Source organism: Equus quagga, chromosome 20 (genome assembly GCF_021613505.1).
Source record: "Equus quagga isolate Etosha38 chromosome 20, UCLA_HA_Equagga_1.0, whole genome shotgun sequence".
NCBI classification, from domain to species: domain Eukaryota; kingdom Metazoa; phylum Chordata; class Mammalia; order Perissodactyla; family Equidae; genus Equus; species Equus quagga.
Genome location: NC_060286.1, coordinates 9350749 through 9365407, shown reverse-complemented (window position 1 = coordinate 9365407; position 14659 = coordinate 9350749). Strand labels below are relative to the sequence as shown.

The 14659-nt window shown below is 40.9% G+C and overlaps 1 protein-coding gene across 1 annotated transcript in view; it reads right to left on the bottom strand.

Annotated features, from left to right (window-relative positions):
• Positions 1 to 3305: 3305 nt before the first annotated feature.
• RHOJ (ras homolog family member J) overlaps positions 3306 to 14659 on the bottom strand; it is an 83461-nt gene continuing 72107 nt past the window's right edge. Inside the window, exons 4-5 of the mRNA XM_046647737.1 lie at positions 12957 to 13052; positions 3306 to 5430 (exon numbers count right to left, since the gene is read on the bottom strand). Coding sequence (XP_046503693.1) covers positions 5284 to 5430; positions 12957 to 13052 — 243 coding nt within the window. The 3' untranslated portion in view covers positions 3306 to 5283. The remainder of the gene's footprint in view (positions 5431 to 12956; positions 13053 to 14659) is intronic.

The following is a 14659-nucleotide window of genomic DNA, read 5'->3' as shown; positions in this document are numbered from 1 at the left end:
ACACAGGGAGGCAGGCGGGCTGTTTCAGGTGGGACACAGTTCTCCTGAGATGTACTTAAATAGCAATTACTGCTTACCCAGAGCAAAAACAAGTTTAAGCCAGGTGATGAGAAGAATGTGCAATGCATTAACCTTCCTGCCCACAGCTCCTCTACGAGAAAAACATCCAGTTGCTTAAAAAAGAAATTGATTTAAAAAAATGGCAGGTGGTGGTAATTTTAGGTGCATATTTGCAAAGCTGCCCCAAACATACTGCCCTGCCATGAAAGAGTTTCTATTTTTTCTCCAAAGAATTAACATAAACTGAATAAGACTGATTTGTGCAGGGTCACTGGGAGGGTAAGTGTGCTACTATGGCTTCTGGGCGAAACTCAGTCCTGGGCCTTGGGGACCCTCTCCTCAGATTGCCCCAGACAACATATCACCTAAAACACTGATCAGATCCTGTTCATCAAAGATAATTGAATATACTGGGAGACTTGGAGGACACGGCTGAAAATACAATAAAATCACTCCAGCTATAGTGTCACAAAGTTTCTGAGTCACCAAAGAACTCGGCACAAAATTAAATTACCAGGGTAGAAAATGTTTATACACACACGCACAAAACGACTCGAGATTTTGACATAATATCCCCTAAGGAGAAAAAAAATAGATCATGACCAAAATTAATCTTGAAGCTTTTACTCTAATTTCCTGTAGTGGCAGTCAAAAGCCAAGAACTGTGGCTGACCTTGCATCCCATGGATTCACAGATGGGCCAAACCTTTCCTGACTTATTCCTGCCCCAACCCAGAGAGATCTCCAAAGAGGAGGGCCGGAAGGGCTTAATTTCCTTCCTGGTCTTTGTGGACCATATGAGCATCATGAATATCTCATATGTTTGTACTCTATCGTTGTTGTGCATTTTATCGCAATCTTTCTATTTAGAGATTTTTCCACTGAAGAGGAATAAATATCATTCATACAAGTAACCGTCTTTCCAGATATCTCAAAGTCATCCTTTTCAGGTTTAAGTTCATGCTCAAGGAAACTTTCAAAATAATTTATTCACTCATATTTCTTGGTAAGTTTCCTTTAACAGCCTGCTTTATATTGGCAGAGAAGGTGCAGGTTTTTAAAGACCCAAACAGGATTGTCCAGCATTTCATCCGTTTTCAATGAATTGTGAGGTGGAATTATCTAGGATTATCACACAATAAGCCCTGGGGGCTGACTCTGCTTAGATACCCAGAAACATGGAATGTTCTTCACGTGAATGGTCCTCCTTTCCTCCCTATGTCTCTGGAGACTCGACATAAATTGGCAATTCTCTGGGAGAATTGTCCACTATGTGTATTTGCCTTGTATGTGGTTTTAGTTTTCTCTCCATTCTCTAAATGTTCCTTTTTCAAAGTTCCTAACTTCTTTGTAAGAAACTTGGTTTCCCTCACCACCTCTTTTCCTTTCTGTCCCTAATGGCCCTTGAAGTGAAAATATTTTGTTGAGTTTCCTTATTTGTCCTTGGGCAGCCCACTCAATGACTCTTAAGAGAATAGCTGGTGACCTGTGGTTCTCTCGGTTGAAGAGAATGCACATTTTGCATTCTGGCATCTAAACATAGGGGTAGATTTAAAAACGAAGACAGAAATGGTTAGACAACCATTTCCAGCATGGTGTCAAACATCCCTTTAAAACAAAACCTCAATTTCTAATCTTCCATCACCTTGGTCTCATGGATGAGTTTGCCTTTATGAATGCAATGCTGCATTTTTAAAGGCTCACCTCAAGTCAAATATTTCTTCTTGAAGACTCTACTTTTGAGGTTATTGCTCACAGGACCTAATGCTCTAAATAATGACATTTTTGTTGGCTTCGAATTCCAGGTTTAACGTTGTTTTCTCCTAAAATTGTGAGCATGGTTGTGATTGCTTCTTTGCTACCATTGAAATATTCTTTCCTTATTGGTGGTCCCATGGAAATCGTGTCCGGTTACAGCCACTTTATCTGGCACTTCTCTTATGGGCCAGAAGTCTTCTAAATGGTTCTTTGCATATCATGGTCAGGTATATTTTTATTGAAGTCTCAGGATCAAATCTCCCTTCCTGTCATATGCGTGTGACTTGCTTTTTGATTTGCCTGTTTAGTGCTTCCTGGTTTATGGTTATTGTAGTTATTGCGTTCAGTAATTATTCTTTGAGTATAACTTTTCTTGGCAGCAATCAGCCCAGATTTCTTACTGCCCACGTGGCTTTGACTTGTATCTTAGTCCTTTTCTGTTTCCAAAATAGCCCAAGGAGTCTATTAATTTCTACCAAACAATCAACCATCTGATTGAAAAAAAAAACTGCCGTACTAGCTAGTTGATGGAGACATTAGACTGAGATCACATTAGTGTATACTGTGCAATTAGATTTGGATTATATTACATTGTATACCGGGGATTCCAGCATATTAGCATCAAATTCTTGTCTCTAGGTTATTACTAGTTTGATGGATTATCTTATTTATGGTTGCCTAAATCATGAGTTTGGAATGTGTCTAGGATCTGTAGGATAATCAGATGCAATTCCAATAATACACTTACGAAACTCCAACTTAATATGTGTGATAATAAATAGATTACAGTATAGAGTTGAAGGGCGCTGGGTGGGAAGCAGAAAAGCTGAGATCTGTTCCAGCTCCACCACATCTCTTCTAACCCATCCGAGCTTGAGTTTTCTTGTCTGTAGAATGAGGGGACGGGACTATAGTTTCTGAGGCCTTTTCTAGCTCTGACAAGTTAAGACTCTACCCTCGAATGGAGATGGACTGCCCCTTCTTGACTTTGCAAGATAATATAGACCATTAAAGGATCCTTCTTCAGATTTCGATGTCTCTTCTTATCTTGGTTTCAGAATACAGTTTTATTCAGTCTTATGGCAGAAAACACTTTTTAGTGAAATGAACTACATCTTGTCATGAAACAAGGAATAAATGATTAATTAGGAGGAATGAGATTAACTTATTTAGGTTGCTCTGTTCTTCATTATTTTATTCAATAATTAGCTCCCGAGACCTCTAGGAGCCTGTGTTCCCCCCACACTAACAGTCTCTCTCCAGGTTCTGGTTCCAGGCGAGAGCGTGATCTTCCCACTGTGAACAAGTTAATCCCTGTGGCCCATTAGGGAGGCGACGGCCTGGGGAACCATTTGCCTGTTGAGAGCACACATCTGGAAAATTCTCCTTGGTGGAGCAAACACACTGCTCTCAATTTTTCATCCACATCACTGAGAAGGAAGGAGCGGCCCTTTAGCAAGAGGTAACTATGCAATAATGTAACAAAATTGGTTAACACACTTCATTTATTATGGGGCTAAATGTTCACTATTGTTTGTAAAGGATGAATTCATAACCTCTGCAGAATTATAGTTGATACACGATTGATTTCTATTTACAAAGGCAGAAAGTCCTTGTTTTCTCTAAATGTCAAGCTTTGACTTACAAAACTCTCGTTCTCTTTTAGGGTGTATGTGTGTGTGTGTGTGTGTTTAAAAAAATGTTTAGCAACTAGATGAGGGAGAAGAGAAACAGAACTTGAAATGTAGAAGAAGGGAAAACACATTTCAGAAATCTAAACAAACAAACAAAACCCAACAAACTGAAGGGTTGTCATGGGAGGTCTTAACAGAAAAGATCCACACCATACACTTTTTAAATGTGCTTCCTCCAGGAGCAGAAGAGACTAGAAAGATTGGATTTTTCCAAGAGAAGGAATACGACTCTGGAAATTCTTAAACTAAAATTGTGTAATTTCATGCTGCAAAGAGGCACTTGGCTTATGCAATTGAAATAAAAAATAAAGTGCCTATCTGGGTGTTTCCAGGGTAATTCTAAGCAAATATGACTAATTTGAAGCCTTTATAGTCTCTAATTAAAAGCTAGGAAGTAACCCACTCTGTGATACAAGAATCCCTGGATATTTGACAGAGTCATAAAGAAAGGGCACATAATTCCTTACCCGGGGCTTTTATCATCCCAAGGCCAAAGTCCCTGTTCTATGGAGCACATCATTTTGGAAGGAGGGAATAAACAGATGCAGAGCTTGATACTCATGCATCCAGCCCCTACATACACATTTGGGACAATGAGATAGGAAATAGGGAGAAACAATATTTTAGTACCAGCTGTACTTGGAAAACGTCATTTAAATAGAATGAGAGCTCAAGTGGGGCAAGCTGAGCAGCTCTTTCACTGGAAGAAAGTGGAAAAAATGGGCACTTTTGCTTAACCTTTGAGAACTTTAAAATACTTTTTTGTGTTCCAAGGCCAGATCCTTCTTTTAGATGAGGTTATTACTGGGCATGGGAGAAAGTGTGAAATCAAAGGAGGGAAGGGACATACAATGGGGAAGGGAGGGCTGAATAAAGAATATTTTAAAAAATAGATCTGCCATATTCTCCTCCCAACCAATGTGATTGAAGAGCAGAAATACACTTTCTTAAATACAGTTCATTTGTAATTTGCCGAGACAATATAATAGGGAAAAAAATAAGGCTACCTATCATCGTAAGCATTTTCAGGGTGAATCTTTGGCAAAAAATGTAGACCTTCAACGATTCAGTTGATGTTTTCTTTCAAACAGGTTCCAAAATCATGGCTCTGTAAATTTCTGAAATTTTTAACATTTTCTTGTAATTAGGCATTCAGAGGTACTTGTTGCTTCTAATAGCTTTGGTAGAAACATGCTGAAAATAGAAATGCATATAAAACCCTTTGTCTTTAGGCTAATTTGGTATGGATTTGTAAGGCCTGAGTAGAGTGGTAAATTAGTAAATTTCTTAATACAAATGAATGTAAGACACATAAGTGGAACAGCAGATTCAGAAAAAAGGGTTAGTACGTATTGTAGTCTCATGTTTTGTCAAAGACATCAAGTAAGGCCGCCAATACAGGAACTGAGTGCCTCTTTTGGTTTCCCTGCGATGGTTTCTTATTAGCTTCACGTTCACGGGAGAAGGGGATGTAAAATGCAAGATGGCCTTTGACCTTGTTTCCAACACGGTCAGCAGCGGTGCTGGCCGAAATCTGGGCTCAGCCTCTCATAGAGTGCGCGACATGGATTGTTCCGGCTGGCAGGGAGGACGTGGCAGTTGGCTGACTGGGGTGCTGTGCTTCAGGGGCTCCCAGGGTGGAGGAGCAAGCCTCGGAGTGAAGGGACTTCCTCTCTGGTCATGCCCCCCTTTTTGGCGTGAGCTCGGTCAGTCGCAGAGGTTGGCTGCCATTCTCACCCACAGATGGGGTGGAGGCGGGTCTCAAGCCACCTCAGATAATCGAACAGCAGCTGTGACACTCGGAGCAGTGTTTCTTCTTTTTCTTGGGGTGGAAAATGGTGAGGATCGCTTCATCAAAAACCGCTTTGAGACCTTTCTGAGTCAGGGCCGAGCATTCCAGGTAGCACTGTGCTCCAATCTTAAACACAAAAGAGGGAAAGGCGTGAGAGGGAAAAAAGAGAAAAAAGCTCAGTGGTGTCAGGCCTCCGCCCAGCCCCGTGCTATGCTACAGCTGGCTGCCGCTGAATGTTTGTTCCTTTGGCATTTCAATTTGCATCTGCTCTTCTGAATTTTTGTATTTTTATATTTTTTACTTTCCGATATCAACAATAAAGGGTTGCGGATCTCTTTTCATAAGCAATAAATTATGAAAGTGATCCACAATCATTTATTCCTAACATAAGAATATAAAAGTATAAAAATTAAGAGAGGATTCAAAACCAGCGATTTGGTTTAAATATATTTTGTGAACAACAGGGCTACGTGATGTTGTTTTTAGTACCCTCTCAATTGTACACAGAATGTGTAAATCCTGTACAAGTGACAAGTATCTCTTTCTGTATGTAGCACGGCAAAGTGTCAGCGTGGGTGATAAGGCACAAGAAAGAGAGTGGGTGACATGGTGGTGTAAGTCATTCTTGATTGAAATGCACTTCTCATAAGGTATCTCTCAACAAGGGAATCCCTGATTAGTATTATTTTCCAGTTTTAACATACTTTACAAGCCACATTTTAAAGCAGTTTAAAAAAACCCAAAGCATATAAAAATAAAAATCATAAAAAGCATTTCCTGACAGAGACCCTACTTGTCAGTATACAGTGTATGAATATTTAAATGATACAATATTTTGTGCTTGCTTAGGGCTTTATTTCAAAGCTTTTGATGATTTCATACTACAGTGTATTTGATCATCACAAAATCCCTATGAGAAATATAGAAATTCAAGTCAGAACTGTAGATTCTTATTAACAACAAAATTGCAGGCCAGAGCAGATGACATTTGCAAGGCAATTTCATGAGATAGTTCATGAGAAGGAGATCCAGGGTTTTAATTACTCACAAGCTCAGTATGAGATGAGATTATGATGTGGGCCTTTGAATATTAAGGACATCTGGAGAAATGTTTCCATCACATGCATGTAAGAATAACTGAAAAATGACAGCAGATGCAGAAGAGACAGCTGGATGCTGAGCTCCTGGAAACCACAGCAGATAAACGGCCAAAGCAGGGTAGCAAAATCACATGCCTATTAGGGCCAGTAACTTATGTAAATGTGTACAGCAGGGCTGCTACCAGACAACAGGGAGAGGCGGGGATTGTGGTGGACTGTGACATGCACCCCACCTCTAGAATTGGCAGTCTTACTTAGCTTCAGGCAATTATTGCCAAGCAGGAATGTTGGGTCACTGTTGCCCATCTTTGTATTTTTCAAGAGGAGTTGGATTCTTAGTTAATATTTACCAATTTTTAAAACATTCTGTGGGCCAAGCAGGACATGGATGTGGGATGTCTTTGGCAGCGACCAGCCAGTTCACAACGTGTGGACTAAGGAAACTTGTGGTTTAGCTTAGAACAGGTGGGAACAGGTGCAGAAGGTAAAATGAGTTGTTAAGGACATCCGACTAGAGAGTGAAAGAACTAGACCTACAACTTGGTTCTCTTGCTGTGTGTTCTTTTCCTCGTTCCATGACAGTAACTACGACCCTGATCACTCAACTCTGCAGGAAGCTGGTCAAGCGGACAATTAATGAAGTGAGGTTGCCCACTCATTTGAAATCCCATAGATAGAAAACCTGAGTGTGAAATAAAATTGTTCTGGTTGGGTCCAGATATTATACACTTTTTCTTTTCTTTGCTATAAAGAATCGTCACTGTATGAGCCAAAGAAAAGATGTTGGATGTTGAAAACCTATTTTGTGGCTTCATTTCAACTATAGTTTGGCCTTTGGGTTAGAACATAACTTTTCTATAATTAAAAACAGTTGGATGCAAGAGAGGGCTAAAGTAGAGAAAATTTTCGTAATAATGTCATGAAATGTCATCTGTTACATTTTGAGATGTGTCCAACACTTGATATGAACACATGTGAAAAGCACACCACTCTAATAAATGGGTCAACTAAATGACTGCTTGTGATGTGCTGGCTCTTGTCAGTCATCCTGAAAAATACCCAGAAAGCGCTGTGGGGCCTTTCTATTCAGAATACCTTGCCCCAACCGTCACAAGCCTCAGCTGATTCTGGAAGTTACAGGCGAGCTGGGCTGAGCTCAGCTCACACAGGGGGTTCTGGGCTGTCTGGTCCTGCAGGATGGGCGAGTGCTCTCTCTCTCTCCTTCTCTTCCCCCACCCCCACCCAGAGTTCTGCTGACACTGTGTCAGAGCTTGTCTTTCGATGGTGCAGGAGGAGCCCAAACTTGTCTTTCCCAATTCAGACATTTCTGAAGATAATGAAACGGTAGATCAAGGCATTGTTGTGTAACTGGGTTAATATAACATTATTTTGTACTGACAGCTCCAGGAAAAGTAGCGAACAGATTTTGGGTGTGATTTGGGAAACGTGTGTGAGAATCAGAACCCAGTTCTCAGGTGAGTATTGTTAACTACGTATCGGTGCTCTGAGGGGCAGAGAAGAATTCTTCGTGGTTTAGGCAACAGGCACAGCCACGTTACAGGCATTGCTGAAAAGGCCGAACCATCTGTGTGTGCCCTCAGAAATTTGCAATGGAAAACTGTCTCAAGGAGATACGGCTCTTCTTACGGCAGTAACGTCATCTGCCTCTTAGAGCAAGGTGACCTCCACAGTCAAATATTTAGAACATACCTGTAAGAGCTCAGGATTCACAGATCCTTGTTTAGATACTCTTGTTAGCAATCTGGAACACGCTCTACCAAAATGATTTATTTTCAAGAAAAAAATAGAGATTGGGGAATGCAAACTGAAAGAACACTTTTCCTGTAACTTTATAATAGCTAAAATTCATTGTCCTAAAAGCTGAGAAATTCATCAGAGATGTACAGAACATACAAGAGTCTGACAAGAAGAAATTAAAAAAACAAACAAATCCACAGCCACTAATCAAGTGGAAGAAAACCCAGTACTTCCACGTCGTCCTCGTGGAGATGGGATTTGTTGCAGAATAAGAAAGAGTTTAACTGGAAGGAATAACGGCAAAGAGGTCTTCCTAGCTGTATACATGTCTGGAAGGGCACACACATGGAGCAACTCTAGTTTGCTGAGCTGGACCTCATGGTCCATGGGTTCATTTAGCGTCCTAAAAACTTTATGAAGTAAGCCTATCACCATCCTCACTTCATAGCTCAGGAAACTGATGCCCAGAGAGGTTAGGTAACCTCCCTAAGGCCACACAACTAAGAAAATGGCAGAGATTTGAATGTCTGTTTCCTGAGCCAGAGTCTTAACCACTCTGTGGGGCTGTCTCTAGCAAATGTAAAGAAATGTGGCCGAAAAAGCTAAACTAAGGAACAAATGGGTAAGTTGTTGTGGACGGAGTGAGGATGATGAGAGAAGAAGGAAGGAAAAGTGAGGTGTTTCCTGTAAATGGAGAGGAGAGAAGTTGTCAGTGGGATAAACAGAGTAACAAACAGCGAATAGCGGAGAAGGTCTTTATTTCTTACTTAAGAATTGGGAAAGGTACACAGAGAGGGCAACTTGAGAGACAAGAAAAGGAAAAAGAACCAAATGTCTTGCAAGAGAAATTCTATCTCAACAAATCAGCATCATGATCAAATTGCTGAAAGAGGAGAAGCGTTTCTAGGCTGGATGGATTTGCTGCTGATTTTTTGGAGACTCTAAAGCAGAGATTGCTGACTCAAGGGTGGATAATGTGAGTGCACTGCTTGAGTACATGTAGGTAATATGGAGTGGTGGGGATTGTGGCAAACTGAAGGGTACTTATCTTGTCTAAAAGGCTGTTTAAAAGTTGTAGTTGATGTGGAAATGCTGGCTAGTGTTGCCAAAACTTCTGATTTTTTTTAGAAGCCAGAAATGTGTGTATTTCCTTAAAGTTTCCAAATTATTCAGTGTTGGCCACCAAATCACATTAAAAATACCTGTGTAGACTGATCAAAACATTTGCAGGTGAAGTATGGTCCATCACTTGCTGATGTGCTTGCCCTTTGCTTTAAAGGATGCCTTTGCATGTACAGGTCTCCCTATTTGGAATTTTTTCTCCTCAGTCCCCTAACTTTGTCCACCTGGCAAACTTGTCCTTATCCTTCAAATCTGGCTCACATGTCACTGCTCCTAGTAATTGTCTCTGAATTCTCCTCCCCGAATGTGTCCATCCTTCCCTCCTCTCTGTTCCCTCAGACCCTTGCGCACACATCTGTTGTTGTATTTGTTCAGTTGGCATGCTTTGTCTGTCTCTTCTCTGCTGGCCTGTGGGCCTCTCCAGGGCAGGGCTGTCTCTCCCTCATCTCTGTAACTCAGACAACAGTGGTGGAGTGACCAATTTTCTTTTTTTGTTTTTTCCTTTTTTCGCTGAGGAATATTTGCCCTGAGCTAACATCTGTTCCAATCTTCCTCTTTTTGTATGTGAGCCACCACCACAGCATGGCCACTGACAGACGAGTGGTGTAGGTCCACGCCTGGGAACTGAACCTGGGCTGCTGAAACAGAGTGCACCAAACTTAACCACTAGGCCACGCAGGCTGGCCCGTGACCCATTTTCAATGACCATGGGGGGAAGAGGCAATGGCCAGAGCAGAAAACAAGGAGGGTAACAGTGACTTTGCAGTCAGGAGGAGGGTTTTACAGACTCCGCTTGGTTAACATGACTAAACAGGGATTACAGGATTTTTGCAGCAATTCTGCCACTGGAAACCCCACTGGTGCACATTAAAACCTCAGCCGGAAACAGGAGCTAGGCCAAAGTGTGAGAACAACAACGAAAAAGGCACAGGAGGAAGAAGATGGCAGGAGAGGGCAAAAAGAGGCCAAAGACGGAAAAAGGAAGAACTGTAAAGTGATTTATGAAGAAACACCTTAGGAAGTCAGAAATTAGATTGTATCAAGTGGAACTGGGAAGGAGAATGCAGAAAGAATCATAATCTTAGAGCTAAAGTGTGCCATAGCACTTGGCACATATTGGGTGTTCAATCAATTATTGTCAAATAAATCCAGTAGCCATGCAGACATCACAAAGGAGTAAAGCATGGGAAAAGTAGGCTGAAGATGAAAACATGCAACAGTGAAAAGAGGGCCGATAAGACAAGGAAAGAGATAAGAATGAATATTTATTATAAATATGTGGTTGACTTTGGAGTGTAAAGAACTGTAAATATGTGTGATATGAAAATGTCCTTTAGAAATAAAATGGCCTTTAAGACCAAAGAGAGATGGTAGATGAAAAACGCTTTGGAAATGGAAGGCATTGAACAAAAGGAATTGGGTATGAAAAACCTGAACTTGTAAAGTGTCTAAGTTATGGGGAGAATATGCACATTAAAACATGAGGCTCCAGCAGATAAAAAAAGAAGCCCCAAACCTAAGCGCTTCTTTTCTGATTGTAGGAGCTGGGGGAAGAGTGTGGTAGTTGCGGTCCAGTTCCATGTCCTACCCTGCCACTTTCTAGCAGCATCCCATTAGCCTCGCCGAGCCTCAGTTTCCTCTGGGAAAGTGGAGATAATAATATACAGACCTCAGGGGGTTGCTGTGCGGATTAATTAAGACGAGGCACGTAAAGCTCTTGGCGCCCAGCCTAGCACGCTGCAAACGCTCCATAAACGCTGGCTGTTATTATAAACTACTTGACAGGAAAGTCAGGGAGCAGAGAAACTTAAAGCATCTCTATAATTACATGAATTGTGATGAAACAAGTTAAACTCTTGCTTGATTTTCTTCTAAATTGGATTTTGTAAGCTAAACATGATTCTCTGTCTCTGAGAGCAGTTGCTAGGAGAAACTGGCAAAAGGCAATAAAGTGGTGAACTCAGCCATTGTTCCTAAAATAAGTCTGAAACGAGAGGGGAGGTTTTGGAACAACTTCTTTTCAGAGAGAAAAAACAACCTTCCAAGTGAGAAGTCAGGCTAGGACGCCGACAGGATGGTGGTGGGAGATAGGCGGGACGCAAGGCACGCAGAAACCGAGCTCTGGCAAAGCAGGTGCCGAGCCCATGGGGGCCTCCTCGGTGTGAAAATGCGTAGCTAGGAATCACATACCATTATTTATGGAGCTATATATTTATGCTCCTTAGTGAGAGAATTTAAGCCGAATGTTTAGTGAAAAGATAGAAGAACCTAAAGACATGTACGCATTTTACTGGAGGAAAAATATACAGTCAGAGGAGACAGTTTGCACGCTGGTCAGGCGCATGGGGGTGATGTCCACAGAGCTGGACTGGAACGTTTGACTGTGTTATCATCAGCTGCATGAATCCAACATGTTCATCTCCCTAAGACTTGGTTTCCTCATCTGTAAGATGATACAAACACTCTCTGGTTCAACGGGTTAGTTATCACGAGGAAGCCTGTAATGGGCTTCGGCTCCCACTGGTGGTTCTCTCTTCACTACTCACAGAAGTACAAGCGTTCTGTCTCTCCAGCATTTGTGAGATGTTCTCATGTGTTGAATCCATAGAAACAAAATTTTACTTAACTCATTTCTATTCAAGTGTATCATTTAGGTTTGGCGCCTATAAGAAAGTTTTAATAAGAGAAATGCATAGGTTTTTATTCATGAAGAATCTGTAGTTATTGTTACTTTGACTGGTTTAAAAGGGTGACTCTTGACTCACACTGGCGCATTCGTTTTGCAGGGTTGGTGACTCTAGAAAGTAAAAGAAATTTCTGAAACCTCTGGCCTGGGGTGATGGATTTGCAACTAAATCAATGAAGAGGTGGATTCAGGTTGTAGAAATACGATTTATAAGCCTCCTTTTGCATAAAGTACCTACATCCCCTCGTGTCTATTTTAGTGTCTGCTGTTGCACACATGGCGGTGGTAAGGGGAAGGCAAGACTTGGTGTCTGGCAAATACTTTCTAGAGCATTTCCCCAACAAAATCACTACTCATGTGAAGCTCTCAAGAATGAAGACAGCTCTGTGCAAAGAGTTTCAGCCGTGAGCAAGTTGCTATTATCTGCCGAGTAGCCACTTGGATTCTCCAACTACTTACCTTTTGGTATATGTTATTCTTCTAGACGCTGTTTGTAACATAAGCAGCCTCTCTAAGTGGCTATTCATTATATGGTGAGAAATATAGAACAAATATAACTCTGCCAGATGCTAATCTAAGTTTCTCCCAAGAAAATTATAAAATGCCTTTTATGGGGTCATTTAAATGAGTTACGCTGATAATAAGCAGTGAGATTTACAAATGTATATCTAACAACTCCCTGTATTCATCCGAAATATGGCAAGTGGATTATTCTAGAGGTTGCTAAGTGTAATGATAAGTGCTTCGGCTGTTTAAATTCACCAAGTTTCTTTCTTAATGAAAACCAGACAATGCTGGCTGACAAGAATGCTCACCAAACGGTCCCTTCCAGCCTGACTAGGACAGAGAGGAGAATATAAAGCAGAGAGAAGATTCTGAACACATTGTACTTTACAGCAAAAGCCTATGCAGTGCCCCCATTCCAAAGCACACATCACCCTCTTCTCTCAGCACACATTCGGAATTAAATTCAAACCCGACTGTACCGCTTTAGCGAGCTTCACACCGTGCTCGTAGGTGAGAGGTTTCTCTTTCATGTACAGCAAACGGGCCAAGGTTTTGGGGTCATCGCGGAGATCAATCTGGCAAAAAACACACGTGTGACAAACTCATTTATTTTTTCAGGCCTTACCAGATATTTTAAACTGTAACATTATAGAGATTTTTTCCCCCCTGTGAAATTAACATCTACGAAGTTGCCGAATTTTCTTTAAGGAAGCATGTACGGTGACCATATTATATCTAAAAAAGTGTAAACATCAGGCTTTCCCTGCACTTTCTCCTTCAAAGAAACTACCCTGGGAGCTGAGGACTTACTCCAGGGATGCTGTGGCTGTCTCAGATGTTTGTGAAATTTCCTATTTATTTCTAGACCCTACTTATAGAAGACATACAAGATAATCAATCTTGTTATCTTACTGCCAGGACTCATTTGATCCTGAATTATATCATTCATTATTTAATAGTTTATTTCCTGGCTCTAAATGCATCTTTTTTGGGGAGGGTTGTGGGGGAGATACTTTTCCAAAGCAAATCTTCACCCTTGAAAGGATGAAGACTTGCCACCTGCTAGGACTTCTGACTGTGCTGCAGGCTCTGAAAGGAAATCCTAAAGAGGAATTTCCAAGGTAAAAATGTTCTTTTCAAAGGTAGAACTACTACGGAAATGGTATACACGTTTGGATTAGGTTTGATAATTAAATATTTCAGTTGCTTTAAAAATCTCACTGTGTACGTGAACCCGTGAATGGGTGTAAATGTGGGCACATGAAGACTTGTGTTTTAAAGAAAAGCCAATATATTCATCTATTAGGGTCCCATTTATAAGCACACTGCTCAAGTTTACTAACTGGTGTTTTGTTTTATTTTTAGGCTTCATTGTTCAACCTAGTGCCCCTCTGTTATAAAACAGGCTCAGATCACACAAAGATGTTTGCACGTCCTTTCACATATTTTGGCAGCAGAGATCCGGACCCCATCAATATGGTGAAACATTATCATCTGGAATTAAGGCAAAAGACTTCATTGAAACAAACAAATACTTATCTTTCACAGAAGAAGCATTAACTGTACTCTGATTTATGGATGTGTTAATTATCTGTCCATATCTTCTCTAGGCAATATTGTTTTTCTTTTATGTTTTTAAAAAAATTTCTCCTTGGGGGCTGGCCCCGTGGCCGAGTGGTTAAGTTCGCGCGCTCTGCTGCAGGTGGCCCAGTGTTTCATTGGTTCGAATCCTGGGCGCGGACATGGCACTGCTCATCAAATCACGCTGAGGCAGCGTCCCACATGCCACAACTAGAAGGACCCACAACAAAGAATATACAGCTATGTACCGGGGGGCGGGGGGGTTGGAGAGAAAGGAAAAAAAAAAGAAAAAATTCTTAAAAAAAAAATTTCTCCTTGTCAAGTGAAATGTAAAATGAGAAACAGCAGCGTGTGAAACAGATAACAATAAGGCCCTTCAGTATTATTGCATTTCTACGTCTTTGGGATAGTAATTTGGGTTTCAACATAGTAAAGAACAAAATCTATTTAAGACCATATAAAGTTGCAACAATCTTTAATACATTTCTACAATTGCTTGCTGTTGGAAATTCAAACTATGGAACTTTATGAGCTTTCAAAACACTTGAAAAGCTTTTACAATCTCAGGTTCTTTTATCTGGTAGATCTGTTTTAACTTCTT